This window comes from Protopterus annectens, chromosome 11.part0 (assembly GCF_019279795.1).
Source record: "Protopterus annectens isolate FY-2018-M chromosome 11.part0, PAN1.0, whole genome shotgun sequence".
Taxonomy (NCBI): domain Eukaryota; kingdom Metazoa; phylum Chordata; order Ceratodontiformes; family Protopteridae; genus Protopterus; species Protopterus annectens.
The window spans coordinates 148,537,701-148,565,631 of NC_056745.1; the positions used below are offsets into that span (position 1 = coordinate 148,537,701).

The 27,931-nt window shown below is 43.6% G+C and overlaps 1 protein-coding gene across 1 annotated transcript in view; it reads left to right on the plus strand.

The window, feature by feature from the left end:
• AGBL3 (AGBL carboxypeptidase 3) overlaps positions 1-27,931 on the plus strand; it is a 1,419,881-nt gene that overhangs the window by 1,196,554 nt on the left and 195,396 nt on the right. The window contains exons 13-14 of the mRNA XM_044087180.1: positions 15,868-15,934; positions 17,468-17,566. Coding sequence (XP_043943115.1) covers positions 15,868-15,934; positions 17,468-17,566 — 166 coding nt within the window. The remainder of the gene's footprint in view (positions 1-15,867; positions 15,935-17,467; positions 17,567-27,931) is intronic.

Below are 27,931 nucleotides of genomic sequence, written 5' to 3' on the forward strand. Positions count from 1 at the left end.
CATGGGTGTCATCCCATCTCCCACTATTTCCAGGGTGGATCTGATTTGCCCACAGAATCTAGTCACTTTCCTAACACGTCTTGATGATGCTGGTCTCAGACACAACAACAGTTTCAGTGCATCCTCTCTCTGCACCAGTCAGTTTCAATCTATCAGAACCAAGGTTGCATCTGACCTATTTGACAATGCTCCCCTTGGAGTTGAGTGGGTCTTGGTTCCGGGCCCTCAGTGCCAATTTTTTGGATCTGTCTTCAGTGTCAGGCAGTTCTGTCAGGGAATTCAACATCTGAGATGTCTGCACCAATCTCTGCGCTGGAGCCGACCAGACTGTTGGTGTTGAGGCTGACTTGTCAGAGCTGATTGCCCCCCCCCCCTTCTTCTAGTATGGAGTCTACTCAGAAGGAGTATTCTCAGGACACTCAAGTGCCATATCAGCATTTCATATCTTTAAGAAGTGCATTGCCCATCTTTCAGTGCAGAAAGGGGGTACACTCGGTCTCGGCTCATTCCTTGGACACCAGTTTGAGACCTTGAGTGCTCAAAACTAACCCAAAGCAAAGAACAGTGCTGACTACTTCAAGCCATTCTTTCAGCAAGGGACCCAAGTGAATTCTGTATCGTCAAGAGATTCCCCTCCCAAGTTCCCAAAAAGTGTATGTGCAAGAGGAGACACATGGATTCTGCCATGGAATCTGTTACATCTGACACTGACCTAGATGAAGCGGAAGGTTCCCCCAGTCCTCTCCTGAAGACCCCAGATTTAAGGGAATTTTGGGATTGATGGGACAGAGGAGTGCTTAGCCCACTGACATTCCCTTTCCCAGATAAGGAAACATTATTTGAGGACCGATCTGCCTCCTTTAATGGAAAGATCAGCCTAGTGGTAGGTACCTTGCAAACCTGACACAGTTTTACACCTGTCAAAGGACAGACTACACCACAGTAAGGGCCCTCTTATGGATTTTACTATTCTTTTAGTGGCCATGATGAAAGAACTTTATGAGGAAAGCTTTACAGTCCATTCTTCTAATAAAGGATCTAGGATGATGGTCTTAACTTTTTCCCTTTCAGAGTTAAATTACCTAACCGACGTAACTAGGTTACAGAGAGACCTGGCAAAGAAAGCACTTGAATCTTTGCAAAGACCTTCCGCACCAGACACCAAGAAGCACCTTGAGTTAAGATGGCTACTATATTATTTATTATCAAACTCCCCCCGTGGGTGCTTCACACTGTAGTGGATGGAGTGCTCAGAGCAGCAGACACTGGCATTGCTATGCACTGACATGACAGGTTGTCTCTCTAATTTTGTGGACAACTTTAAAGTATTCCTTGTAATCATCCCTTATGATGGGACTTCGTTTTATCCCAAGACAAAGAGAAATTGTTTAAAAGTGAATAGGAAGCAAATGCCTTATTTCCTGTTGAGTATGCTTTGAGACCCCTCAAAGGTCCTTTTCCAGGAATTATAAAGGAACCAAAGCACTTTGTTTTAAAATGTCACAACGTCTTCGTTTTGAGTCCTTTTCAGACAGGGGATCATGTGTAAGAAGGGACCCATTCAGAGAATACTGCCTTATGGGCAAAGGAGGTCCACAGAATCAAGACTTCAAGCCACCCCAACATCTATGAAGATTTGCCAGAGTGCTCCACTGTAGAAGCAGTCAAGAGTTGACTCTCTTCATGTGGAATCATGGTTAGCCATCACTTAACACAGCTGGGTGAAGAGCACCATATCCAGAGGCTGCATAGCAATCCCCAGTCACACCCTTCTCTTCTAGATGTCCCAACCTGATAAATGAGAACAACAGCTCAGGAGATTTACATGCTCCTTCAAAAAAGAACCATCCAAGAGGTCCCATCAGACCTGAAAGGGTCCAGTGTCTGTTCAAGAATTCTTAGTTCCAAAGAAAACAAAGGACCTTCGGCCCATTTTAGACTTGAGGGATAAATCTCAGTGTGAAGAAGTCAAAGTTCCAGATGGTCATAGTACATTCAGTCCTTTTGTGCTTACAAGAAGGAGATTGGCATGGGCTCAGCAGACCTTCAGGGTGCTACTCTCCATATTAAGATTGTGAAGCCATCCAGAAGACATTTTCACTTCTGGTGTGAAGCCAATCATTACAAGTTTTGAGCATTACCCTTCAGTCTCGCCACAGCCCCCCCCCCCCCCCCCCCAGCTGTTCGGGTCTATATTACATTATCGAAGTTTCAAAACTTTGAATCTGATATGGTCAACACCATATAATCAAAGTCTTGAAACATCAAAAATGTAATAAAACACAACAACCTACAAAAACAAACCATTTAAACACTCTAAGCAGGGGGGGAAGCCCCCCTGCACCCCTCACACACCCCTACTTAAATATACCAACTCTGAGATCGCACTACACTGCACAAAAGAGATACCTTCCCTTTCCGCACTATACGGAGATCTCCGTTAAAAGATTCAAACTTTCAAGACTTCGATCATATGGTGTTGACCATATTAGATTCGAAGTTTGGAAACTTCGATCTTCTGATATAGACCCAGCTGTTCACCAGGTGCATGCCTGTAGTCACATCTCATCTCATATTTAAAGGGTTTCATGTAGTCCCATACCTAGATGGGTGACTTGTCATTTCAGCAAAAGAATCCCCTATCTCTACAAGAGACTGTTTGCTTTATTTGTATCTGACCTTGGGCATCTCTGTAAATCTTAAGTCCAAACTGGAACTCATTTAAAGCATAGAGTTCATTGTATGCCACCTGGACACAAGCTTAAAAACTGCAAAACTTCCAAACCAGACGTCTCTCTCTCTCAGCTCCCTCATTTCCAAGCTCCTTCAGACAACATCACCTCCAGCCTTTCTGGTCATGCAAGCTTTAGGTATGATGACAGTGTCTATCACTGTAGTCCCTCATGCCAGATTTCACAAAAGTAATACAGTGAAACTTGACTATCCAGTGGTCTCAGTATCTGTACCCTCTTTGATTATCCCATATGTCTTTCATCAGTCTGTGGACGACACCTGCTTTAGTGGATGCAATCACCCTCTGTATCAGCAGGATGACCATCCACTCTACCCCTTCTGTCTGCCACAATCAGTACAGATATCCCCTTTACAGGAGTGCATTTCTGGGGGAGACAAGTCCAAGAATATGTAGTCTCAACAAGAGGCTCATCTTCATATCAATATCATGGAGATGAGCATGGTCCTCCTGGTATTGCAGGCTATACATGACTTGGTTCCCCAAGGTGTGATTTTGATCTACATAGACAACACCTCGGTAGTGCCAGGACACAATCATAAACACTCTGCTAAGAGGCCATGAGAGTATGGCAATGGTCAATGTATTTGCAATGTTTTTTCATCACAGTACATATTCCAGGTTGGACTGGTCTCTTAGCAGACAGGCTTAGACATTGTATCTTTGATGTTTTGAGTGGTTCCTCAATTCATCAGTTGCACAGATGATTTTTCATTACTCAGGCCAGCTTTGCTGTGACTTTTTCTCATCTGCACAAAATATCATATGCAGCAGCCACTTCCCCTAATTATTCCACAGTAATAGTCAGCCAGGGACCTTCTGGCCCATCCTTTGCCACCTGGACTCTTTTTTTATGACTTTCTTCATCTTACTATAAAGTTCTTACAGAAAGCATTACTGTGCAAAACCTCGATTATCCCCAGCACCACCTTTTAAATGCCAAAGCAGATTTCATTCCTCGTGCTGTGGCTTCACTTCAAGAAACTGTCTTGGTTGCTGGATCCCCATCTAGCTCTCTCACATCTATCTGGCAAACCTCACTTGGACATTTCTTCACTAAAACTAACTTGTGGCTTCTTCAACTCTGGCAGTGGCTAATAACTTTTCCTTCTTTTCCAGAGTCATGCATCCTCTCAGCCTCTCAAAAAGACACTAGTAAGATCTACAAAAGAAAATGGAAATGATTTTCACTGTAGGCAGTACATCAAAGACCAGATTCCTTCTTATGTCTTTTCTTTGTTTCTTCACTTTCTAGCAGCCTTGGTTGATTCCAGCTGTAGTTTCTCCACTGTCAAATTTCAGTTGGTAGCCATATCTAATTTTCACCAAGGCTTCAGTTACACATACTTGGTACCCGAAAAGTTTGCAAAACCTTTCTAAAGGGCATCTTTCTTCTGAGACACCCCATTGAAGACCCTTATTCCCTACGAGATCTGGGTTTTGCGCTGTTAATCAAGGCCCTTTTGAGCCTGCCTCTTCTTGCAGTTTAGAATACCTTTCCTGGAACCTTGGCTCTTGGTTGCCATAACTTTGGCTAGGAGGATTTCAGAATTTCAGGCTCCATCCATGGCCGGCCTTAGGCATAGGCGAACTAGGTGACCGCCTAGGGTACCGTACAGGCCAGCCTCGGAAAGGGCGCTATTTTTAACTATTTATTTTAATTAATAAAATTCTTCTCGCTCGGCTCCCTGTTCAGGAAGCCTGATCCATAGTGTGAGAGGGCTGAGCGCCCTCCCACTTACAGCTGCAGGTTGGCTCGGAAACTAAAAAAAAAAATTTGCGGTACACGACTCTGTTACCTTAAGGAGGAACATCAACATGCATGCGTCATGACACCAGCGTAGATGCAATTACATTCTTCAGGCCTGCACGTAACTTAAACTAGCAGTTCTTTTAAGAAATACGCCAAGTCCGTGTGGAGCCATTTGGTTTAGAAAGAAGGTAAGTGTATGCGTGTTTGTGTTTAAGTGTAATTTAAGCTGCTCACTTCTGTATGAGAGAGGAAGTGTGTGTGTATATGTATGGAATTTAAATTTAGCTGTTCTGTTTGCAATGAGAGATAGTGTGCGTGTGTGTTAATGTGTGAGAGTAGATGCGTGTACCTTCTGTGTTCGTGTGGGTTTCCTCCCGGTGCTCCTGTTTCCTTCCATATTCCCAAGACATGCTGTAGGTGTAGCAGACATTCTAAATTGGCCTTAGGCGTGTGTGTGTGTGTGTGTGTGTGTGTGTGTGTGTGTGTGTGTGTGTGTGTGTGTGTGTGTGTGTGTGTGTATAATGTAAACGTAGTGGTTCCGTTTGTCTCTGTATGAGAGAGAAAAGTGCATGTCTGTGTTGTATGAGAGAGTAGAGTAGGACTGTGTGGAATTTAAACTAGTTAGTTGCTGTGTGAAAGAGAAGGTGTGTGTCTGTGTGTTGCTATGTGAGACAGTAGGTGTGTGTTGCTGTGTGAGAGTAGGTGTGTGTGTGTGTGTGTGTGTGTGTGTGTGTGTGTGTGTGTGTGTGTGTGTGTGTGTGTGTGTGTGTGTGTGTGTGTGTGTGTGTGTGTGTGTGTGTGTTTAGCATACTTTTTCAAGTGTCTGGATTTAGCATTATAGTTTTTGTCTGTTTCTCATAAAGTTTGTGGTTTTCTGGCAAATCAGGGAGGACTGTAGTCATGAAATTATATGTATATGAGTTTTAAACTTTGCATCCTCCACAAAATACATGCTAATGCAAATACTGTTCTTTTAACTTTCTAAGTTAAAAAGGGCACTACTTCAAATTGTCCCTATTTTTTAGCCATTGCATCCATGTTATTTTAGGCTTTGTGCAGATTTTTTGCACTAAGAAGTTGAGAAGTATGCATATCTTTCTGCTGTACAGATGTTTGCAGAATGTCCAAATTCTTGCCTCATATTTTTGGCCTATTCCTCATAAAATGTGTGGTTTTCTGGAAAATCCCTAAAGACTGAAATAATTAAATGTCATACCTTTGAGTTTCAGTCTTCATTTCCTTTAGACAATGCCTGCTAAGATAAATGCTGTTATTCTAGCAACTTTTTAAGTCTGTAAGAGCAATATTTATAATCTGTCCTTTTGGAGCCTTTGCCCCCCCCCCCCCAAAATATTTTAGGCTTTGTCCAGCTCTCTTGTGCTAAGAAGTTGAGAGGTATGGAGGCACTGTATGTAACGCCCTAGTTGCCAATTATTTGGTGCATTTTAAGGTGAGGTAGTGGTTTTGCTTTCCTGAGTGTGTCTTCCTTTGCTTAAGATGCCTAGTGACTATGAACTTGTTGATGTTATGTGATCCTATCTCGCCTACATTCTGACTGATGGGTTCGGAGCCGATCCCTCGGCTCCGACTCGGCACGCTTATGCCAAAGAGCGAAGTCTCTTATTGGCTGAGCTTACTATATCCCAGGATGCACCACTACCAGTCCCCCAGATCTCGTTTGCCGCTAACTAGCAAAGACGTGGTCTCGAGCTGGCTGAGCTAAGTAGTGTCTTTTCACTAACTTTTTCTGTCAGAAATTTGCTAATTCTTTAACAAAAAGCTGTTTTAACAGCTACTCTGTTGCTGTGTGTGTGTTTTGAAAACTTTTTGTGAAAAATTGTGTGTGATTGGTGTTTGTTCCGGTACAGGCTCCCTTGATCCATAGGGCCTTTCCTGTTGGTTAATCCCTTTTGAACCTTAGGGGTTCTTGGATTTCTGTATACTTTATTCACTGTTGTATGTCTTCAGTTGGCCTTTATTTTAATTGGCTATCACTGTGAACGGCAAGTTGATCTTTGTAGGGTCAGTCCTTTCCAACAAAGTTTTGTCTGTGAGAGAGTACTCAGTTTTCTTATAATGTCTCAGGCTCCTAGGCCTTCGGGCTTCAAAAAGTGCACTAAATGTAGCTTTAAAATGTCTATCACAGATGACCACTCTCTCTGTGTATATTGTTTGGGCGCCAAACATTTGCAGGAGTCCTGCAGCGTGTGTCACGCTTTTTCCTCGAGGGTCCTCCAAGAGAGGAAAAATAAGCTTATATTGAAAGGCCTTATAAAACCCTCTTTTGAAGAAGCTTTAGCATCCTCTCCTTCTCCTGCTAAAAAGAAAAGGGCGTCGGCTCCGACCAGTCCGTCGGACCCAACCGCCAAAAGACATAGGCAGGCTTCTCCTTCGGCTCCAAGGACTTCGGAGCCGAGGGCGGAACGGTCTGCCTCGATGCCTCCAGTCTCGACTCCTCTGGCTTCGGAGCCGATGGCTGGGGCATCGAGAGGCGGGTCACCTTCATCGGCTCCACTGGTCTCGGAGCCGATGAAGGTTGTCCGCTCAGACACTTCCTCCTCGGTGCCTAAGTCCTCCTCGGCACCGATGGAAACTAGTTTGGGTATTCCTTCGGCGCCGATAGTTATCGAGTCACCTCGGAGCCGGTCCCCTAGCCCCTTGGGGCCGTTGGAGAGGCCAACTCGAACCCGTTCAGTCTCCTCTAGGTCATCGAGGATGTCAGATTCGGACATAGACAGGGTGCTCCAAAGACTGTTCCAGTCCCCAGTCTTTCAAAAATTTGTTTCAGCTCCGACCCAATTGGCTTCGGAGCTGATAGCCCATGCCATTGCCATTCCTCCTCCGACCGCTTCGGCTCCGTCGGAGCAGGTGCTGTTGGAGCCGGTGGAGATCCTAGGGTCGGCTCTGACCCTTACTCCAACCCCGGCCTTCGGGTCCGAGTTTGGCATGCGGACTTCTTCGGCCGGACCCGGGGGTGACGTTTCGGGACCTATGCTGTCGGTTCCGAGCCTCCCTCTCGGTGCTTCGGCTGTGGGACTTCCGTCTGCCATCATGGCTCCGAGGACCGGACACTCCCAGGATTCTGGGGGTCCGGCTTTCAGAGCTATGAGGAGTGCCTTGGCCAAGTCTTCTTCGGCCATCTCTCCGGCTTTACCGGCACCTTCCCTGGGCGTGGAGACTGGGTCTTTGGCAGCTCCCCTGTCCCCAGGCAGCGGAGCCCCGGGGCCTGAGGTTACCCCCACTGAGGGTTCCCCTCCTCCTGAGGGTTCTTCGGAGTTGCCTTTGGAGGAGCCCCCAAGGAAGAGATCGTGCAAGAGGAAGCACGTGGACTCCCCCGAGTCTCTTACATCGGACACTGATCTTGATGATGCGGAGGGGTCCCCGAAGTCGTCCTCGGATGATGTCTCATTCGCAGACATTTTAGAGATCCTTAAGCAACGAGGCGGCAGGATATCCAAACCCCCCTCTGCTGATGAGTCAGTGCTTCTCAAGGCCTTTGGGGCTCAGCCCTCCGCCTCCTGGGTGTCTCCGCCCTTCGACGAGCTCCTGGATTTGGTTTGTCGCAGGGAGTGGGAACATCCAGATACTGTGGAACCAGTGCCTTCTCGCCCTAACAAATTTTTGTCTGCCCCACCCGAGAAGGAGTTCTTGACAAAAGGCGTGGCTGTAGATGCCATGGTGGTGGCATCTGCTACACAACAGGACGTGGCAGAGGCTTCAACGTCCGTCCATCCTCCTAATAAGGAGTCTAGGAGCATGGACCGCACGGAAGCGCACCCTGACTTCAGCGGCCTTTACACTAAGGTCTCTGAATTATTTGGCACATTTTACCAGGCTACAGAGGGATCTGGTCAAGGAGCTGTCAGATTCCCTCTCAGGTAACCTACCTGAGCAGCTAGCCCAGTCGGTTAGCTCTCAGTTGGCTATCCTTACCTCGATTTCTAACTCGTCCATGAGGCTCATTTCATATGCAGCCGAAGGGGCGGGCAGAGCGGCAGGCACAGGCGTGGCTCTACGGAGACAAGTCTGGCTCCGTTTGTATCATTTTGCGGAGGCCTTCAAGTCTTCCTTCGCCGACGCTCCCTTTGATGGGTCCTCTTTGTTTGGACCTAAGGTTAAAGACACTCTTACCCGCTGTGAGCAAGAGGGAAAAACTTTATCTGCCGTAGGGGCACGTTATTCCACTCCCTTTCGGCCTTACCCCAAGGCTAAAGGAGGAGGGAAGATGTGGTTCCGCAAATCCCGTAAGTTTTTTCCTCAACAGCAGGAAGATTCCCCTTCCAGAGGCAGAGGACGGGGAAATTTTTCTGGGAGACGCCGTCCCAGAGGCGGCAGAGGGCCCCGCAATTCTGGAGACCGCGAGTCCTTTCGTGGCTCTTCAGCCTCCCACACTTCATGAGGGATTGCCCGGCTGTGCTGCTCCGGAGCCAGTCGGGTGCCGTTTCGCCAAGCATCTAAAAGCCTGGGAGTCTATCACTCAGGACAGATGGGTGCTTCGGATTATTGCCGGAGGTTACACCATTCCCTTCACACACTCACCCCCACCGTCCAAGAAAATCCCAGACCCACCACCCAGTCAAAGGGAAATTGCAGCCGCAGAAGCATCAAAGCTGCTAGAAAAAGGAGTCATCCAACCGGTCCCCACAGACCAGATCGGATCCGGAAATTACTCAAGGTTCTTTTTAGTGCCAAAAAAGACAGGGGACCTGAGACCAATATTGGATCTCAGCAAACTAAACCAGTCCGTCATGAAGTCCAAATTCCGAATGGTCACTTTACAATCCATTCTCCCATTGTTGGAGAAGGATGTTTGGATGTGCTCCATAGATCTCAAGGACGCCTATTATCACATACCGATACATCAGGCGTCCAGGAGGTATCTGCGCTTCAGCCTGGGAAACAGTCATTTCCAATTTTGTGCACTGCCCTTTGGTCTCACCACAGCCCCCAGGGTGTTCACCAAGTGTTTGGCAGTAGTGACTGCTCACCTGAGGAGTCTTGGATTCCAAGTGTTTCCCTATCTGGACGACTGGCTCCTGACTGCCACCACCAGGCATCTACTAATAGACAACCTCAAAGCCACCATCTCCCTGGGTGCTACCCTGGGAATTACATTCAACTAGTCAAAGTCTGTCTTGCTGCCCTCTCAGCGCATAAGATTCATAGGAGCAGAGATAGACTCAAAATTGATGCGCGTCTTTCTTCCTACCGAAAGGATTCAAACTTTACAAAGTCAAGTTCAAGCCCTGCTTCCAAGATCCAAAGCCCCAGCCAGGATGGTCCTGCAGCTTTTAGGTTCGATGTCTGCCACGGTTCTCCTAGTTCCACTGGCAAGATTGCACATGAGGATTCTTCAGTGGCTGTTATCGACACAATGGTCCTTTCAGAATCTCCCCCTCAATCACCCCATTCTGATTACAGAAACGTGCAAACAGGACCTCCGCTGGTGGCTTCAGCCATCCAATCTGAATCAGGGAAGACCTTTTGTTATCCCCCCTCCGGTGGCCACCCTGACGATGGATGCCTCCCAGACAGGGTGGGGGGGGGCATTGTCTGGGCAGGTTAGTTCAGGGTTCTTGGCTTCCAGACGAAACCTTTCTCCATATCAATGTATTGGAAATGAGGGTTGTACTTCTGTCCCTACAGGCCCTCCACAAGTTTCTCCCTCAAGGCATTATCGCTATCCACACAGACAACATGTCGGTGGTCTGGTATCTAAACAAACAAGGCGGGACCAGATCTTACCCCCTTTGCAGAGAGGCCATGAGGGTGTGGGAATGGGCTGTAGCTACCAACCGTTTCTTGGTAGCGACCCACATTCCAGGGAAATTCAATATATTGGCAGACAGATTAAGTAGGACGATTCTCTCTCCTCATGAGTGGTCCCTGAACGAAACAGTAGCAGCTCAGATTTTCAGAAGATGCGGTACCCCGTGTTGCGACCTGTTTGCAACACAACAAAACGCAAAGTGCAAAAGGTTCTTCTCCTTGACTCCACGTCAAGGGGAGGCAGCTACGGATGCTCTAGTCCAACCTTGGCCAACAGGACTACTTTATGCCTTTCCTCCGGTTCCACTTCTCCCCAAAGTCATCCAGAAAGCTTCTCAATTGGGGTCCACAATGATACTAATTGCTCCGCACTGGCCTCGTCAGGTATGGTTTCCCTACCTAAAGAAACATGCTGTGGACGATCCTTGGTTTTTGGATCTAACTCCGGATCTGCTGATTCATCAGTCGGGACAACTACACCAGTCCCTTCACACTTTGAAATTGACAGCTTGGCTCCTCCACTTCCGACTTTAGTCAGAAATCACACCTTAGACCCGGAAGTTATTCACATTTTATCTTCGGCCCACAAACCCACCACTAAGAAATTGTACCTCAGTAAGTGGAAGAGGTTTGCTATCTGGGCTCAGCTCAGGGGCTTAGACCCTATCTCTGCCCCGATACCAGAGGTTTTGAAATTTTTAACATCCTTGTTTAATCAAGGATCTTCAGTCTCTACTATTAAAGTCCAACTAGCAGCTATCTCTAAATTTCACGAATCCATGGATCCACCGTTGATGAGCAGCAGATTATGCAAAACTTTCATTAAAGGTGCTGGGCTGTTAAGACCTCCAGTTTTTCATCCTGCGCCTCCGTGGGATCTTGATTTGGTACTTCGTGCCTTAACATCTTCCCCTTTCGAACCGGCTGCTACATGTGAGTTAAAATATCTGTCTTGGAAGACTGCCTTCTTAGTTGCAATTACCTCTGCAAGAAGAGTTTCAGAGCTTCAAGCCCTATCTATCAAACCACCGTACTTGATTTTTCACAAGGATAGAGTATCACTTAGGCCTAACCCATCTTTTGTTCCAAAGGTTTGTTCTAATCTCTGTCTCCAACAATCTCTAGAGCTACCAGTTTTCTTTCCAAAATTCTCCAACGAAGCGGAATACACCCTCCATAAATTGGATGTTCACAGGCAATTGCGCTTCTATCTAGACAGGACTCAACAAATTCGAAAATCAGACCAGTTGTTTGTGTCCTTTTCAGATAATAAGTTGGGTAAAACCATCACTAAAGCTACTATCTCCAAATGGATTAGAGATTGCATAACTCAGGCTTATTCCTCTTCAAATAAGCAACTTACGACATCTATCAAAGCTCATTCTACCAGAGCTATGGCTACTTCTATTGCTTTTCGTTCCAAGCTCGCTATTTCTGAGATTTGTGCTGCGGCTACTTGGTCCAACCCGCACACTTTCATTTCCCACTATAAATTGGATGTGGCATCTAAAGGGCGAGCATCATTTGGTTCCACGGTACTCAGGAGTGTTTTCCAGTGAGCCACCCAGGATTCAGGTGCTAGGGACGCTGTCCCATCAGTCAGAATGTAGGCAAGATAGGATCACATAACATCTTTTAGTTATGTACTCACCATAACTTCAGATGTTTGGGATCCATCTCGCCTACATTCCTAATACCCACCCTCCTTCCCCCTGCCTTGGAGATCAGAAGAGATTGAACGGTTTTGAGTTTTACTGTTTTTTATCTTGTTTCATCTGACGATGTTATATAAGCAGCATGTGTGTCTGTGTATGTATGCGGACAAACTAGATCTGGGGGACTGGTAGTGGTGCATCCTGGGATATAGTAAGCTCAGCCAATAAGAGACTTCGCTCTTTGGCATAAGCGTGCCGAGTCGGAGCCGAGGGATCGGCTCCGAACCCATCAGCCAGAATGTAGGCGAGATGGATCCCAAACATCTGAAGTTATGGTGAGTACATAACTAAAAGTTTTCTCAGTCATTCCCTATTGTAGTATCACCAGTTTACCAGTTTTATGTAACATAGGCAATTAATTCTTAAAGGGCAGCAAGCACTGAATTTGTAGATGAAACACTGAAATATAAAGTTGCTTGCCAGTAACAGCCTCTTCATTAGTTACGCATCTCTTTAATGTGGAATTATTCAGATAAAATTTATTTCTGCAGAGATTGTGCTTACTGACAGATTGTAGTGATAGAAGTCTTGAGTGGCCTTTTATGGTTAAAATATTCTGAAATGGGCAGTTATTTCATTATTGGGAAATGCATTGTTTCGTTGCTTACTGGAAAAATGTTCAAAACTACAAATTTAAAGCACAAAGCTACAAATTTAAAACACACACTAACAAGTGGTGCCTTATTGTACAGAGAATTTGAAAGCAGTGTTAGTGCCATAATTGCCTTTGGTGCAGAAGGCTGTGGATTCTGCTCCCCCACCATGTAGATGAAGTGCTGATATTGCAGTACCCATATGATTGCCGATTATTTGGTGCATTACAAGAGAGGCTAGGGGTTCTCCACTCCTGAGTGTGTCCTCCTTTGTACGAGAAGCCTAGTAACTATGAACTTGTTGTCAGTTTTAGTAATTTCCTTTTGCAATATTACCAGTTTATCACATTTTTAATTGTAATATAGGCAATTCTTCAAGGGCAACTTACACTGAATTTGTAAATGAAGCACTGAGATGTAAAGTTGTTTGCCAGTAGCAGCCTCTTCATTAGTTACATATTTCTTTAATGTGGAATTATTCAGATGATTTTACTTCTGCAAGATTGTGCATTGAGTGATATTGGTGGATTGTAATGACAGGTCTAGCCTATTATGGTTGAAATTTTCTGAAATGAATAGTGTTATTGATTTTATACATCATTTCATTGCTTATTAAAAGAATGTTAAATTGCAATTTAAAACGCTTTCTAACAAGTGTCAGTGGTATTATACAAGGAGTATAATTTACTAGAATCAGGAAGGTGAATCAAAGAATGAATACATGCATGCATGACCCTAAAAATGTGTGCAAGGAGTCTGTTTTGAAAACAGCCCAAAGATAAACTTAATGGCCATATGGATTTTCTATGAATGTGGGTTTTCATTCCATTTCAATGGCAGAGAAGTTTAATGCTTATGCTAAGTCTGTTTTCATTGCGAGATTGTATTGTTTAGCAAATGGCTATCTGTGTTTGTGCTATTCTAGCTTAAGCTACTGTACAGAGGGAGGAGAGAGGTTGCTATTCTACTTTCACTGAGCTGTAAGACTCGCTCGCCTACCCCAAATTAAATTAAACTGTAAGTTAAGCAACCATTTGAAACAAGGTGCATGGTCTTCTATTTTTTGAGGACATGACTTTTATAGTAAAATATGTGTGAAGGAGCAACAGATAAAGCAGGTTTATTAAAGGAAAATTCCACCGTCCTTCACTTTCAGTTTAACTACATTATAAGGTATCTTACTTTCTATGCATTTAAATAATTGAAGGAAAAAACTGAAATGGCCTTATTGGAGAGTGGCCTACCTGTGGGTGTGGCTTATATGGGTTTGCATTAGTATGGTGTGGGTGGGGTTTAAGAGGCGCTGGAGTACTACTTCGCCTAGGGTGCCATTTCAGCTAAAGCCGGCCCTGGTTCCATCCTGCAGACTCCCATTTTTTTTCCCACAAAGACAGAGTTTCTGTTAGACCTAACCTCTCCTTTTTACCCAAGGTCACATCTAAGTCAGCCTTGTATCAGAATATGAATATTCATCTTCATGAGCTTTTTCGTACTCTACTTCTTGAACATTCATAGATAACTTCATAACTTTCTATACCATGCAAAAGAACTCCACAAGAGCAACCAACTCTTTATTTCCTACTCGACCAACAAGTTGCGTTCCAAGGTTTCTAAGATTACTCTTTCCAAGAATACATCTACTCCACCTACAACAAAAATCTTTTTTGTCAAAGCTTAAGGCCCATTCTAAAGGGTCTGTCTGTTGCAACTTCCATGGCTTTTTTCAGATATTCTTCTGTTGATGACATTTGTGCTGCAGCAACATGGTCAGCAATGCATAGCTTTATCAAGCACTGACATGGTGCTACCCAGGAGAATAAATAACTGGGGATTCTGTCCCAGATGTCAAGGTGGATGGAGGTAGTAAAGTAAGCTGTGGAAGTTATGTGCTTTACCATAGCACGAGATCATTGTTGTACCACTGAATCCACCCACCAAATTGTCAATTCCTGGTTTCCAGACAGATCTGGTAGGAGTAAACATGAAGCCTATCCTCTAGTTTTATCTTTGCTTTTGTTACACTACCTTGTTATCTTCGGGAAACAGACAGTCTGAGGAGCTAAGAAGAGAGCACAGGTGTGTTATAGAAGAAGGGAGCAACTTGAGCACTTCAGTGAGTGCAGTAGCTAAGAATTTGCCAGCTTGGATCTCCAAGAGGGTGGATTACCCAACAGTCAAAGTGGATAGAATAGAATAACAAAGATGCAGAGTTATGGTAAATATATAACTTCCTTTTAAATATTGTCCTGGCAACCATTAGGTGATGTAAAGAAGAAACTACATTGGCTACACACTATGGCAAAGTGGTGTTCATTCACAAAATTTCATCTTGGCAGTTCATTGCATCAGTTAATGGAAATATTTATTTGTTCACTGGATGCCCAGAAAATCTTGCTGTATTGCGTCTGCTACATCAAGGCTATCAAAGTTTGACTAGCATCTGCATGTTGTCTTTTATATTCTGTGGTCTGCATGGAGATGACTGCTTCTACTGCCTGAATCTCTAGAGTATTGATACCAAGCAAACATCTGCAGATTTACTTCTCAAAGCTCAATCTTTACCTTTAGTAAGTAATATAGTTTATATATGCTTTCTAGTTGTAGGCAGAGGTTTCGTAATACATTGCTCTGCAGGCAGAACTGAGCAACATAACAGTGATGGACAAAGTTCTGTCAGCTGGAGCTCTTTTAATCAACATCTGATTTTTCTTTGCAGTTCTGGCATTTCTTACACATGCTCACTATTGTTCACATTTCCCATAAGATATAGCTGTTTTCAAGTTCCTAGAATGTTGTACAGTTGCAAAAGAACTTCTGTACCACTAAATCTTAATTGGGTGACCATGGGTACCATGACAGGAATTGTTAACAGCATATTGTATTGGGGTACAAGTTCCCTACACAAACATATGTACACTACCAGCAAGAAAACTTTCAGAATGTCACCGTCATATCTTTGGTGTTGCATGAGTTGGTCTTCAGTGATCTCTGCAAACAGTTTTCAAATCATTGAATCATGGTTTACAAACCACATTATTACATATTCTGTGAATGTTTATGAAGCTGGCAATTGTGAATAGAATCCAACATCTTTGATTTTTATTTTGTTCTTCACTGCAAAGGGTTTCATTGTTTTGCATTCATTTTTGATACATTTTCTGTTCAGTTTTATGACTGATGTTAATGTTAGTAGCATCTAACTGAAAAAATCTCTCTGAACTGAATACATAATAATGTGCATTTGGTAGAAAACTTAAATCTGATGGCATCTGTTTCATTTCTTAGCATAAATGGCTCTAACAGTTCAGAATCAGATGGCTTGCCAGTACATCTCCTTGAAATGGCTTCTAAGGTAAATCATTTTATGTTGTTACTGACATATCTTACCAAAAATTTGTAGATAGAAGCTCCAAATTGTATCATAATGAGAATTTCCCTGTTAGTTTTTTTATGACTGTCCCCCTCAAGGAAAAAAAAAAAAAAAATATATATATATATATATATATACATACACACACACACACACACACACACACACACACACACACACACGCACGCATATACAGAGAGAGAGAGAGAGAGAGAGAGATGGATACAGATGATATCGGAATAGCTATATACTGCAGATATCTATATATATATATATATATATATATATATATATATATATATATATATATATACACATACATATACACACATATACACACACACACACACACACACACACACACACACAAGTATGTATTGAGAGATATAGATAGATATAGGTATACAGATAGACACAGACCGATATAAATACAGGTAGATGTGAAATACTTTTTTCATTTTAGAATTTTGCTAAATTTAGCAATTCAAATTTATGGTGGTTTGTAAGCTTTTTTTCTCTTCATCACTTGTATGCGTTACATTATTTTCTGTCCAGTAAAAGTTTTTGATCAGCATTAACATTCTTCTTCTTTCGGCTTTTCCCGGTTAGGGGTTGCCACAGCAGATCACCTGTCTGCTCATGATTGGCAGTGGAGTTTTATGGTGTTGAGTTGCCAGCCCAGCGCCCAACCTTACACAGAAGGCACACACACACACACGCACTCACGCCTAGGGCCAATTTAGTGTGTCCAATCCACCTACAGCATGTCTTTGGGATGTGGGAGGAAACCGGAGCACATGGAGGAAACCCATGCACCCACAGGGAGGACATGCAGACTCCGCACAGCAGGCACCCCAGCCAAGGATCAAACCGGAGAATGTCTTGCTGTGAGGTGCCAATGCTAACTGCTGCACCACCTCGGCCAGCCTGATCAGCATTAACATTGCCATTCTTTTACCTTGCTAACTTTACTAAAGTTCTGCAGTAAAGTATGCAGTCAATATTCTTCTGCTGTAAAGATTTCTATTTGAGCATGACATAGTACCTTTTTTTTAATGAATTGCTGATTTGTTGGGAAAAGGGGCCGCATTTTTTGTGAAGGCATTTTTGTATCACTGTGCTTTCGTGTTTTGATATGTGATGCTGCAGTCCCTGGCAAAGATTTTTATAGTCAAGTAAATGTATTTGTGAGGACGGGGAACAGGGCATGGCAGATTAAAATATTGAAATACTTCATGTCAACAAATGTCATCTTTTTATTTCACAGTTTTAGCAGTTTGTGTATGATACTGAATCTAGTGCAACTCACATACCTAAAAGAACTTAACATACTTCAGGGTTCATGAGGAAACAGAGGCTGTAACTTGTGGCATTTGGCAAGCTAGTGCATACTGGGTGTCCCTATACAGCACTGAGGATATTGATCCATATTTATTCTGTTATTGGTTCATTACCCACAGAATAATTTCAATTAAGGTAATAATTTATAAAATGTGTTACTTTTCACTTTGCCAGATGAAGCCTAGGAAGAAACTTTTGAAAACAAAAAAAGAAAGGGATAGTTTTCACATGGCTCGACTAACATCTGACAATCAAAAAGCAGTGCAGGATCAGGTAATCTTCCGTATGGTTTTGTATAGTATGGTAACTTTTAGTTTTCTCTTGTCCTGTAGAATACAATACTGGCTCTGTAAGAGAGTGCTCTTTTTTTGTTAATGCACCATAGAAGTAGATGATGGAGTTTAGCCAACAGAGATACTGGAAAGCTGAAGCTGCTGTTAACATTTGAGGTTTCCTTACTATGCCATCAGATGTGAAAATGCTTTTTCTTGATGAGCAGCATTTGCAGGACTTTAAATCAGCCTTCATGTAAGGTGCAATAGAGTGTCATTTCTGAAGATAAACTAAAGAAGCATCTTTGTTATATATGGAAAAGCATGGTTAATTGAATAATATTTTATAAATTGAGCACTGAATGACTCCACAGTACTTCTAAATGATGGAAATACATAAAATGGCTTTTGGTGTTCCTTTAAAAGTAATGAAGGGTAGTTCAGAAAATTTGACTGTGACAGTTTATAAATGCCAGTCTAGAAATTGGTGACATGGTGCAACATTGAGAGTTAATATTGTACCGCAGAGGAGCTCTCTTACGGATCAGATATATGAAGGCCTGCTTTGCTGTAATTCATAAGGTAAACAAGCTGCCTTGGCACCTGTCTGAGAAGAGCAGGTGTGTCTGTAACAACCAGTAACACATGAGAAAGTGCACTAGCAACAAACACATCTGACACACAAGTCAGGTGTGTCATAAGGTAACAAGGTCAATGGCCAAGTGCCTTTAGCCACTGACAGTGCATCAGATGTGTCTGATAACACATCTCTAAGTGTCTTACTACACTGAATCATATTTTAGCTTTACAATGTCAAAACATATTCTGTGTTTATGTGCCCCACAGTAATTTTCTTGTGCTTTTAGTAAATAGTCCTCCTACCTGACAAAGGATGACGTCCTTGCACAAGACAGAAAATGAGAGAAAAAAAGCAGTGTGCATGTAAATGCACAAGCAAAAGTACATTTTTATAAAATAAAAAAAAATATATTTTTTTATAAAATATGTTTCATAATTGTTTTTAGAGGGGATAACATTATGATAACGTTTTGGTAAAATAGTCTGTTTACCTGACTGAGATGGTATGTTAAAAATCAGAGAGATTATCTTATAGAAAAGGAAGGAGCATCAGTGCTTGTGGGTGTTGTTTTTTTTTTCATTTCAGACCTCCAGTTTTCAAAATGGAGAATAAAAATCTGTGTAAGCGTTTTGGATCTTTTTGCATATTGTACAACCTTTCCCTGTCGCTTAATCTCTTTAATGATAAAAATTATTTAATCTGTCTTGCTTTCTTTTTCTGTTTGGGTCTCTCTGTTCAGATCAGTTTAATGATAAGGAGTGTTAAATTAGAATTCTGCCAATAGAATGCATGGTTAGCATTGTTGTTAACACTGGCAGAATGCACTTCTCTGATAAAAGCCATTCTACATCTTGGGGTCTCAGTTAGTTAACAACCTGGCAGGTGAAACAGATTTGCTTGATAAAGAATACAAATAAAGGGGAAGATTCTGAAGTTCCAGTCAATAAGCCATTCTAATAAAGTTTTCAAAGAACACTTGGGCTGAGAGATTCATAGAGGTGCTGCACACATCAGCAAGGCCTGCACCACATAGTAGGTAAATACTACATTGTAAAGTAGACATTAATATATTGTGTATGGCTGAGCTGCCGGCTCTGCTGTGATGTTGAAGCCGTTGAAATAAGCATCAAAAGAGGCAACCGCCCTAATAGAATGAGCTGCAACAGAAGTAAACAAGTTTTATCATGAAAATGTAACAAAATCAAATGATCCTAGATATCTAGGAGGAGATGGTTTGCTTAGAAACAACCAAACCCAATGTCCTGGGATGAAAGTAAACAAAAAGCTGATCAGACTTGTGAATGCCCTTAGTTTTATTCAAATAGTACCTAAGCTGCCTGTGCAAATCCAAGGTATGCAGGACCCTCTTCTAGCAGACTGAGGAGTAGGGAAAAAAAGGAAGGGTGTTGTACCCACTAAAATAAGGATTGGTATGAAGGGACACCCTGTCTCTGTAAAAAAACTAAAAATGTAGGAATGGCCATAAGGGCCTGGAGCTCAGAAACCCTCTGAGTAGAAGTAGGAGCTAGTGACAAAACAGTCTTCCAGATACAGTGTTGCAAAGAAGCAGAATCTGCAGGCTCAGAAGGAGCCTGAGTCATTTTTTCCAAAACAAAATTAAGGTCCCAAGGAGGAGGAATTGGCTTCCCTGGAGGCCTAATATGCAGGACACCTTTAAGAATTTTTTGACCTCAAAACAAGAAGCCAAAGGAGGATTCAAGGGCAGATGAGCAGAGATGACTGACAAATGGGCATTCACGGAAGAATAGGCCAGGCCAGTTTGGAGAAACTCACATAAATAAGAGAGGACCAGAGGGATCCCCGCTGAAAAAAGGTCCTGGTTACAAGCATGGCACCAGTCAGAAAATCCTTTCCATTTGGACATATAAGATTTTCTGGTTGATTTCCTTGCCTCTTGTAAAACCCTGAGTACATCCTCAGAAAATAGGTGCCTGAAAGGGATCAAAACCCTATCACCCACGTCAGGTGAAGAGTAGACGGGTGTGGATGGATGAGACCCCTTGTCCTGTGTGAGGAGATCCAGCTGGTGAGGTAACCTGTGGTAATTCCCACTGGCCAGATGCATTAAGAGAGGTAACCAGTGCTGTCTTGGCCAAAATGGAGCCACTAGCAAGATTTTGTAGGAATCCAGCTGAATGTTCTGCAGGACTCTTGGAAGTAGTGGAAGAGGACGGAAGGCATAAAGAAACATCTCGTTCCAAGAGAAAAGAAAGGGCACCCATCTTCCACACCAGATGGCATGACACTCTGGAACAGAAGAGAGGAAAGCTGCCTGTTCAGAGGGAAGGCAGAAAGATCTGCTTGAGGAATACCCCATGGATGGACAATGTCCAGAAACATGTCTCTGTGAAACATCCATTCGTGAGCTTGTGTTTTGGACCTGCTTAGAGAGCCTGCCAGTAGACTGTGCTCTAAAGGAATGTATACTGCCCAAAGAGTTAACTGATAACTGAGAGCCACCTCCCAAGCCTGAACAGCCACCCTGCAGAGGAGGCAAGATTTTATGACTCCCTGGTTGTTGATGTACCACATGGAGCGTGGAGACAACATGGGGCGAAAAGCTTGAATGGCCAGAATCTGAGCTGTCATCTCTTTGATGTTGATGTGGTCTGACTTCTGATAGGCTGGCCAGAAACCCTGAATTTCAGGTGACCAAAAGAAGCTCCCCACCCCATATCTAAGGCATCGGTGAACACTAATTGAGATGGGCCTGGAAGCTGAAAGGGCAGGCCTGGGTTTGAGAGCAAGCTGTTGAATACACCACTCAAATTCTTCTTTAGACAGGGAAGGAGAGGTGCACTGAAATCCAGGGGGGTGACAATGTTGCAGCCAAACTAACTTTTGAGGTACCATTGAAGCTTCTGCATATTATGTAGTCTGGCAAGAGGGAGGGAACATTGGAATAGAAGAGGCCATGAGTCCCAGGGCTGAAAGAATCTCCCTGGCTGGCATGGCAGTTAGAGGAAGAAGAGACCTGAAAGCTGTTAGTGACAAAACTTTTGGAGGTGAAAGAGAGGCCAACATTGGCACTGTCTGAATCCTGCATCTCAGATGCACATGATCCTGAAAGGGAGTCGAGACAAACTTTTGGAAGTTGATAGTGAAATCCAGACTTTGAAGAAGTCATGGTGAACTCCGGATCCTGTAATAGGCCACTGGGAGAAGGTTCCTGAAGCAACAGGTTGTCTAGGTAAGGAAAATCTGAATGCTTTGGAGCCTGCAGAAAGCAATCACGGGAGCTAAACACCTTGGCCTTTCCACTGCCCCCAAGGGTATTACAAAGGACAAAGTAGAGAATTAAAAATGAAAGGAAGACACAGAGAAACTTAAAAATGCCCTGAAAAGGGGATGAATAGGAATATGAAATTAGGCATCTTTCAGATCCAAAGATAACAGAAAAGCCTGCGGTAGTAAAAGAGGAAACAGGGTTTGAAGAGTAAACATCTGAAAAGAAGGGACCTTGAGAAAGGTGTTGAGCTGGGAGAGATTGAGAATAGGTTTGCATGTGCCCTACTTTTGAGGAACAAGGAACATTCTGAAATAAAAACTTTTTCCCACTTGGGAAAGGGGGGGACAGGTTGAATTGTTCCTTGGTTCACCAGGGACCCTAGAACCTCCAGGAAATGAGGATGTTGCTCTAGAGGAGGTTGAGGAATTCCTGAAAACGGAGGGAGAGACTTCCGTACTATGAAGTAACCCTGACAGAGGATAGAAAGAACCTGAGAGTCTGACGTGCTGAGCTGCCAATTTGGAAGACAAAGGAAACTGTTGTAAAAGAAGTGGGGTGGGGTGAAATTTTCAAAGAAAAGTAGGCTTATCAGATAAAGGAGGCTTCTGGGCCACAGAAATCTGAGACACCTTAGCAGAGTGGGTCTGCCTACCACCCTTCCTGCACTTGGAGGCCTTGCAAGGTTTCCTGCAAACAAAAGCAGATGTAGAAGGATAATTCCTCTGGAGCTTAGAGACAGAAGAGACAAAAATATAGTTAAGGTCCTGCAAGGCTTTGCCTTACTTTTGAGACCTAAACATGTCAGCAGCAGCAGTCCCAAAAAGATGTCTTAAAGTAATAAATGCAAAAGCTGACAGAAAATCCAACAAACTTTAATAAAATAATCCTTCAGTAAGCGCTTTCGTCTCTTCACAATTTTTCTTTCGTCTCTTCACAATTTTTCTGAGACTTCTTCAGACTGAAGCAAAATCAAACCACATTTATAGCATTGCAAATCACATGACATTATACTAATTAATGTTTTAACCCTTTTCGCTTCAAATGCATAAAGTCTTCACAATTGTTCAAGCCAGGTGGATAGCAGGCATTTAATTTAACCTGCCATGAATATTCCAGACACCCCAGTTCTTCTTCTGGATTTAGTAAACACTCTACATTATTTAAAGCTTCTGACACTACAAACTTAAAATCAACTTTACAAACCCCATTTTTATAATGTTTTATAATGTTTGCCCAAAGCATTTTCTTACATCTCCTGTTTGAACAGCATATTTATGTTCATACATTCTTTTGTTTAATTCATGCATGGTCCTACCTACATAAAAAGCCTTACATGATGTACAAAAAACTAAATAAATCACAAACTTGGATTTACAAGAAAAAATACCTTTGATGCTGATTTTGTTTTTATTTAAAACAAAATCTACAGCATTAGTGAATAAGTAGTTGCACATATTACAATTAAAACATTTTAACATGCCCCTTTTATCTACTTTCCTTCTAGGCATGTTCAGTTTAGCCTGAAAATAGTTTTTGAAGCTTTTAGCCTTCTTTTGTGTAAAAAATGGCTTATCCCCAATAATTTTAAAAATTTCGGGGCTACCCTCTAATATAATCGACTGTGGCTCCCCTTCAACATATGGAGCAGGCACCTGCAAAGACTCAGAGAACATGCAAAAAGACTGATCCATGCCAGCTTTCGATAGGGTAGCCACAGAGGACTCTGTAGATGCCAAATGACCAACAGAGCTGTTACCTCCAGTGGAGACTGGATAACTAAAGAATCCAGCCGAGATTTCTTGGCCTTCTTACCTAGTGTTAAGGATTATGTCATGGTCCCCTGGGCTAACTGTTTAAGCTGTTGGTTTTCAAGATAGATGACCAGGAAAGACAAACAGCTTTTGAGTTTCTTAGGCACAAATGTCTTACAGATTCTCCAAGAGGTATGGTTGTGGGAAACGCCCAAAGAAAAAAGACACTATTCGTGATGATCTTTATGGGGAATCTGTAACCCACACTGACATTTTCCGTTCTTGAATGCATAGCCGGCCTTAGGCATAGGCCAACTAGGTGGCCACATAGGGAGCTGGTATAGCAGGGGCACTTTTCTAGTATTTATTTGATGTAGGTAGACCAGGATGGGGGCGCTGTGGAGTCATTTTGCCTAAGGCACCAGTTGACCTAAGGCTGCTGCTGCTTGGATGACATGAACTCTAGGTAGCAAAATAAAATACAAGACCAAGAAATGAAAAAAAAAAATCCCAATGGGTCACTTTTCTGGTGCTAAGTATTCAGTACAGCAATAAGGCATTCAGACCAACTAGCAATAATGGCTTTTGAACTGGCAGCAAAGAAGTTCTAGGTAGTTGTGTCCGTACGTCCCTTTTATGCCTTACATTCTGTGCAGGGAGCATAAATGTGACATACAGCACATACAAGATCATTAGGCTTTTGTATACTGGCCAAGTGTCAGGCTGCCCTAGGTGGGAGATACCTTCTGTTTAGAATACTGCAACAGTGATACAGGATGACATCACTTATCACTTCCAAGAGAAGAGGAAGGAGGAGTATTGGACAGTTGAAAATGGGGGAGTATAGAAAACAGAGGTATACTCAGAAAAGAAGCATAAAGAAAAGTAGGTTGGGGAAAGGATGGAAGGACACCTTTTTCTGGAGATAGGTACCCCTTTTTATAGGTTCATAGGTTCATACTAGGCTATCTGCCCAAGGGCATTTATAAGCCTAGCCCATAGTTATGTGGCTTTCGCCACCCCTTTAGTTTGAAGAAAAACTATGCCTGTTATTTTGCTGTGCCTCTGTCAAGCAGTGACACTGAAGTAATCCCTAGGGTATATCTGCGATCTCCCATCCATTGGTCAAGATTCCTCTTGAACAAGGCCAGTGAGGTGCTCTGCCTCACATGTACCGGGATTTTGTTCCACAGCATAGGGAGTCTCTGGGTGATGAATCTGTCCCTCCAGCACGTTCTATTAATAACCGTGTCAAGGTTTAAGTCTCCCGCCCTTGTGGTTCTGAGGGATCTAGATTTTTTGAGGTGAAGCATATTCATCAAATCTGGGTTTGACATGGCCTTATATGTCAGGCACAGGTCACCTCTGAGCAAGCGGTATGCGACTGAATAGAGCTGGAGTTCTTTCAGTCTGGCAGCATAAGACATATTTTTGAGACCCTTTATCCTTTTGGTGAGGAACTTTTGGGGCCTTTCCAGCTGCTGCAGGTGTCGGGTCAGATACATTCCGAATGGGGCATTGTACTCAATCATAGGTCTAATGAGTGATGAGTACAGGGGACGATGACCTCCCTTGATCTAGATGTGAATCCCTTCATGATCAGGTGGGCAATGTAGAAGGTTTTCCTAACTACTTTGGCAACATGAGTGTCAAACGAAAGGTTACTGTCAACCTGGGTCCCCAGATCCCTGATGACTTCCTCTGTGCTCAGTGGATTGCCACCTATATGGTAGCTAGGGGTAACCTTGTTTTTCCCGAAGGGTATGACTATGCATTTCTTGGTGTTTAACTTTAGGCCATGGCTCTGGCACCAGTTATCCGTTTCTGTGAGGCCCTTCTGAAGGATATCTGTGTCAGATGTGTTTTCGACTATGGCGCCCAGTTTGCAGTCATCTGCAGACTTTGTCAGCCATAACCCTCCTGTGTTTGCTTGTACTTCAGAAAAGTAGATGCCGAACAAGAGTGGTCCCAGGACTGAGCCCTGTGGGACACCACTTGTGACAGGCTTTGAGTCTGACATGGCTCCAGCAACTCTGACCCTGTGGGTTCTGTCACTTAGCCAGTTTGCAACCCATCTTGTGATGTATGGGTTTACATTTAAGCTGATGAGTTTTTCAATGATACCTGAGTGGGGTATTGTGTCGAAGGCCTTTGCCAGGTCGAGGTAGGCTGTATGGACTGCCTTGCCCTCATCAATGGCCTTGGTGACTGTTTCGAAAAGTCAACCAAGTTTAAGAGGCATGATCTGCCTTTGACAAAGCCAAACTGGGATGGATCCAAAGTCTGCAAGTTCCCTATGTCTTTATTTATGAGTTCCATTATGATCCTCTCCATGGCTTTGCAGATAAGGCTTGTCAAGCTAATGGGACGGTAATTACCAGGGTTGGTGGAGGCACCGCCTTATGAAGTGGGACCACAGTCGCCGTGCGCCACTCCTTGGGTACATATCCTGAGGTGAGGCTAAGATTAAACAGCTGTCCTAACTGCGGGTTTAATTCCTCATTGAGTTAATGGAGCATACAGCCGGGGACACCATCCGTCCCATGGATGCTGTGTTTTTGCCTTGGAGAGAGCAGTTCTCACCTGGGCGTTGGAGATGTTTGGGGCTACAATCCTCTGGTATAGATATCTCTCCTTTTGGGGGAGGGGAGAAGTTTGCACTGAACCTGTCAGCTAGTATGTTGGCAATGTGTGTAGGTTCAGTAATCTTCACATCATTTTGAACTAATTCTGAGCATATCTGGGAGTTTCCTCCTAGGTTTCTAACATAGCTAAAGAAGGCCTTATGATTGTCTTTTGAGTCCTTGGCGATCTTTCTCTCAAAATTTGCCTTGGATGATTTTATGAGAGCTCTTAGTTTTTACTTATAATGATCAAAGGTGTCTTACCTTTCAAGGATTTTGCTCTATCTTGTAGTAGCTTCCTCCTTTTGTTGTAGAGCTTGTTTATGGCTGGGGTCCACCAGACTGGACGCTTGCCTTTGGTACAAAGAGTCTTAGTTTTGTTTGGGATTGCCTGATCCATGCAGTCCTGTAGGTGCTGGTAGAAGGCATTTGTAAGTGATTCAGCGGTTTGAGTAATGTTTACCACTGGCTCAGGGGCCTTAAAGGAGACCACACTAGTTTTTAGAAGTGTGAAGTCGGCTTTTGAGAAGTTTTTCACTGTGGTCTTTTTTATTTCAGGTGGGGGCGGGATGAGGACCTCCAGCGAGATTAGTTTATGATCTGATCTCACCAGTGAGGGGTATACTTCCGGTGTTGAACATTGTGATCCCATGTTCGTGATGATGAGATCAAGTATGTTTTCTCCTCTTGTGGGGATGGTGACTAGTTGTTCTATGGCATTTGAGTTTATGAACTCCAGGAATCTTTGGGCTAGAGTGCTTGGGCTTGAGTAGTGTTCCCAGTCTATATTAGGGTAGTTGAAATCACCTAGTATGATGGTATTTGGAGATACATTTATCCCCTCCAGTGTTTTCAGGAAGGCCATGTGAGGTTCCTGAGTTTGAGAGGGTGGCCTGTAACATGCTACAAATTGCAGAGCAGTCTTGCCTATGGTTAATTGCACCTGGATGGTCTCCGATGCATCGTGTGTAGCCACCAACCTTGAGGTGTGTGTGTCCTTTATGAATATGGACACCCCCCCCCTCCTTTCTTGGTGTTGTCCGGATTTTGGGGCTGGAACGCATGATATGAGGTGAAACCTGATAGTGCTGGGGTGCTCTCAGGAGCCTTGAACCAGGTTTCTGTCACAGCACAGACATCGATGTTCTCCATACTGAGAAGGGCCTCGAGTGCGTGCATCTTGAGATTGAGACTTCTGGCATTGAGCAGCATTACCCTTAGTTTTTTTCCTTTTTTGTGTTCTAGGGTGGTAGGTTTAGAATTTGAGCCTTGCCTAAAAAGGCACTATGGGGTGGCAAGAGCCTTTGCCAATATCCGGAAGCCCAGGGGTGACAGGTGCAAGCCATCCCTTGTGAAGCAGCGTGGCTTGTCCAGCATGTCATCCCAGGCAGACAGACATTGGATCCCCTTTGAATGACACCAAAATTTAAGCCAATTATTAAAGCTGATCATCTTATCACTGTATTGTGGCATCATTCTAGGTGAAGGTAGGATACTGCTCAAGGTCAGGGTCATACCTGCCTGGGCTACATAATCAGAGAGCTTCTCAATGTCTCTTTTCATGTAGTCCAAGGAGGTACGTCTCAGGTCGTTGACACCAGCATGGACAATGACTGAGTCGTACTTGTACTTGCTGTTGAGAGACCTGAGTGCTTGCGTTATGTGGCGGATTCTAACGCCCGACAGGCAGCTTACTGTGACCTTCTCCTTACTCAGTCTGGTGAGCGGGACGTCAGTGTGCCTGACTATGGAGTCACCAATGACGAGTGTGTCTGGCATTGTGTTTGGCCTTAAGGGCTGTGACTGTTTGATACTCTGACTGTGTCGTCTATGTGATGCATGTGTTTGGTCCTGAGGTGGTAGTTGTTTGGGTGTCTGCTTTGGAGGCCTCTGCTGTTTTGGTAGATTTTTGGTCAGAGCCTCCGAGTATGTCTTTGTGTGATTATGTGTATGATTTGAAGTTGTGATGGTACTATGTGTGACTGGGTATGTAGTGTGTGTGGTTACCTTCTCCTCCTGTCTGGTCTTGCCAGTCCTATGTTGAGAGAGCTCAGCCTCCAGTTTGGCCGTATAGTTGCATCTCTCGCATGTATTTGTGTTTTGTGGGAGAAGGAGAGGATTGTCTGTGTACATGAGGCAATTGTAACATTGCCTCAATATT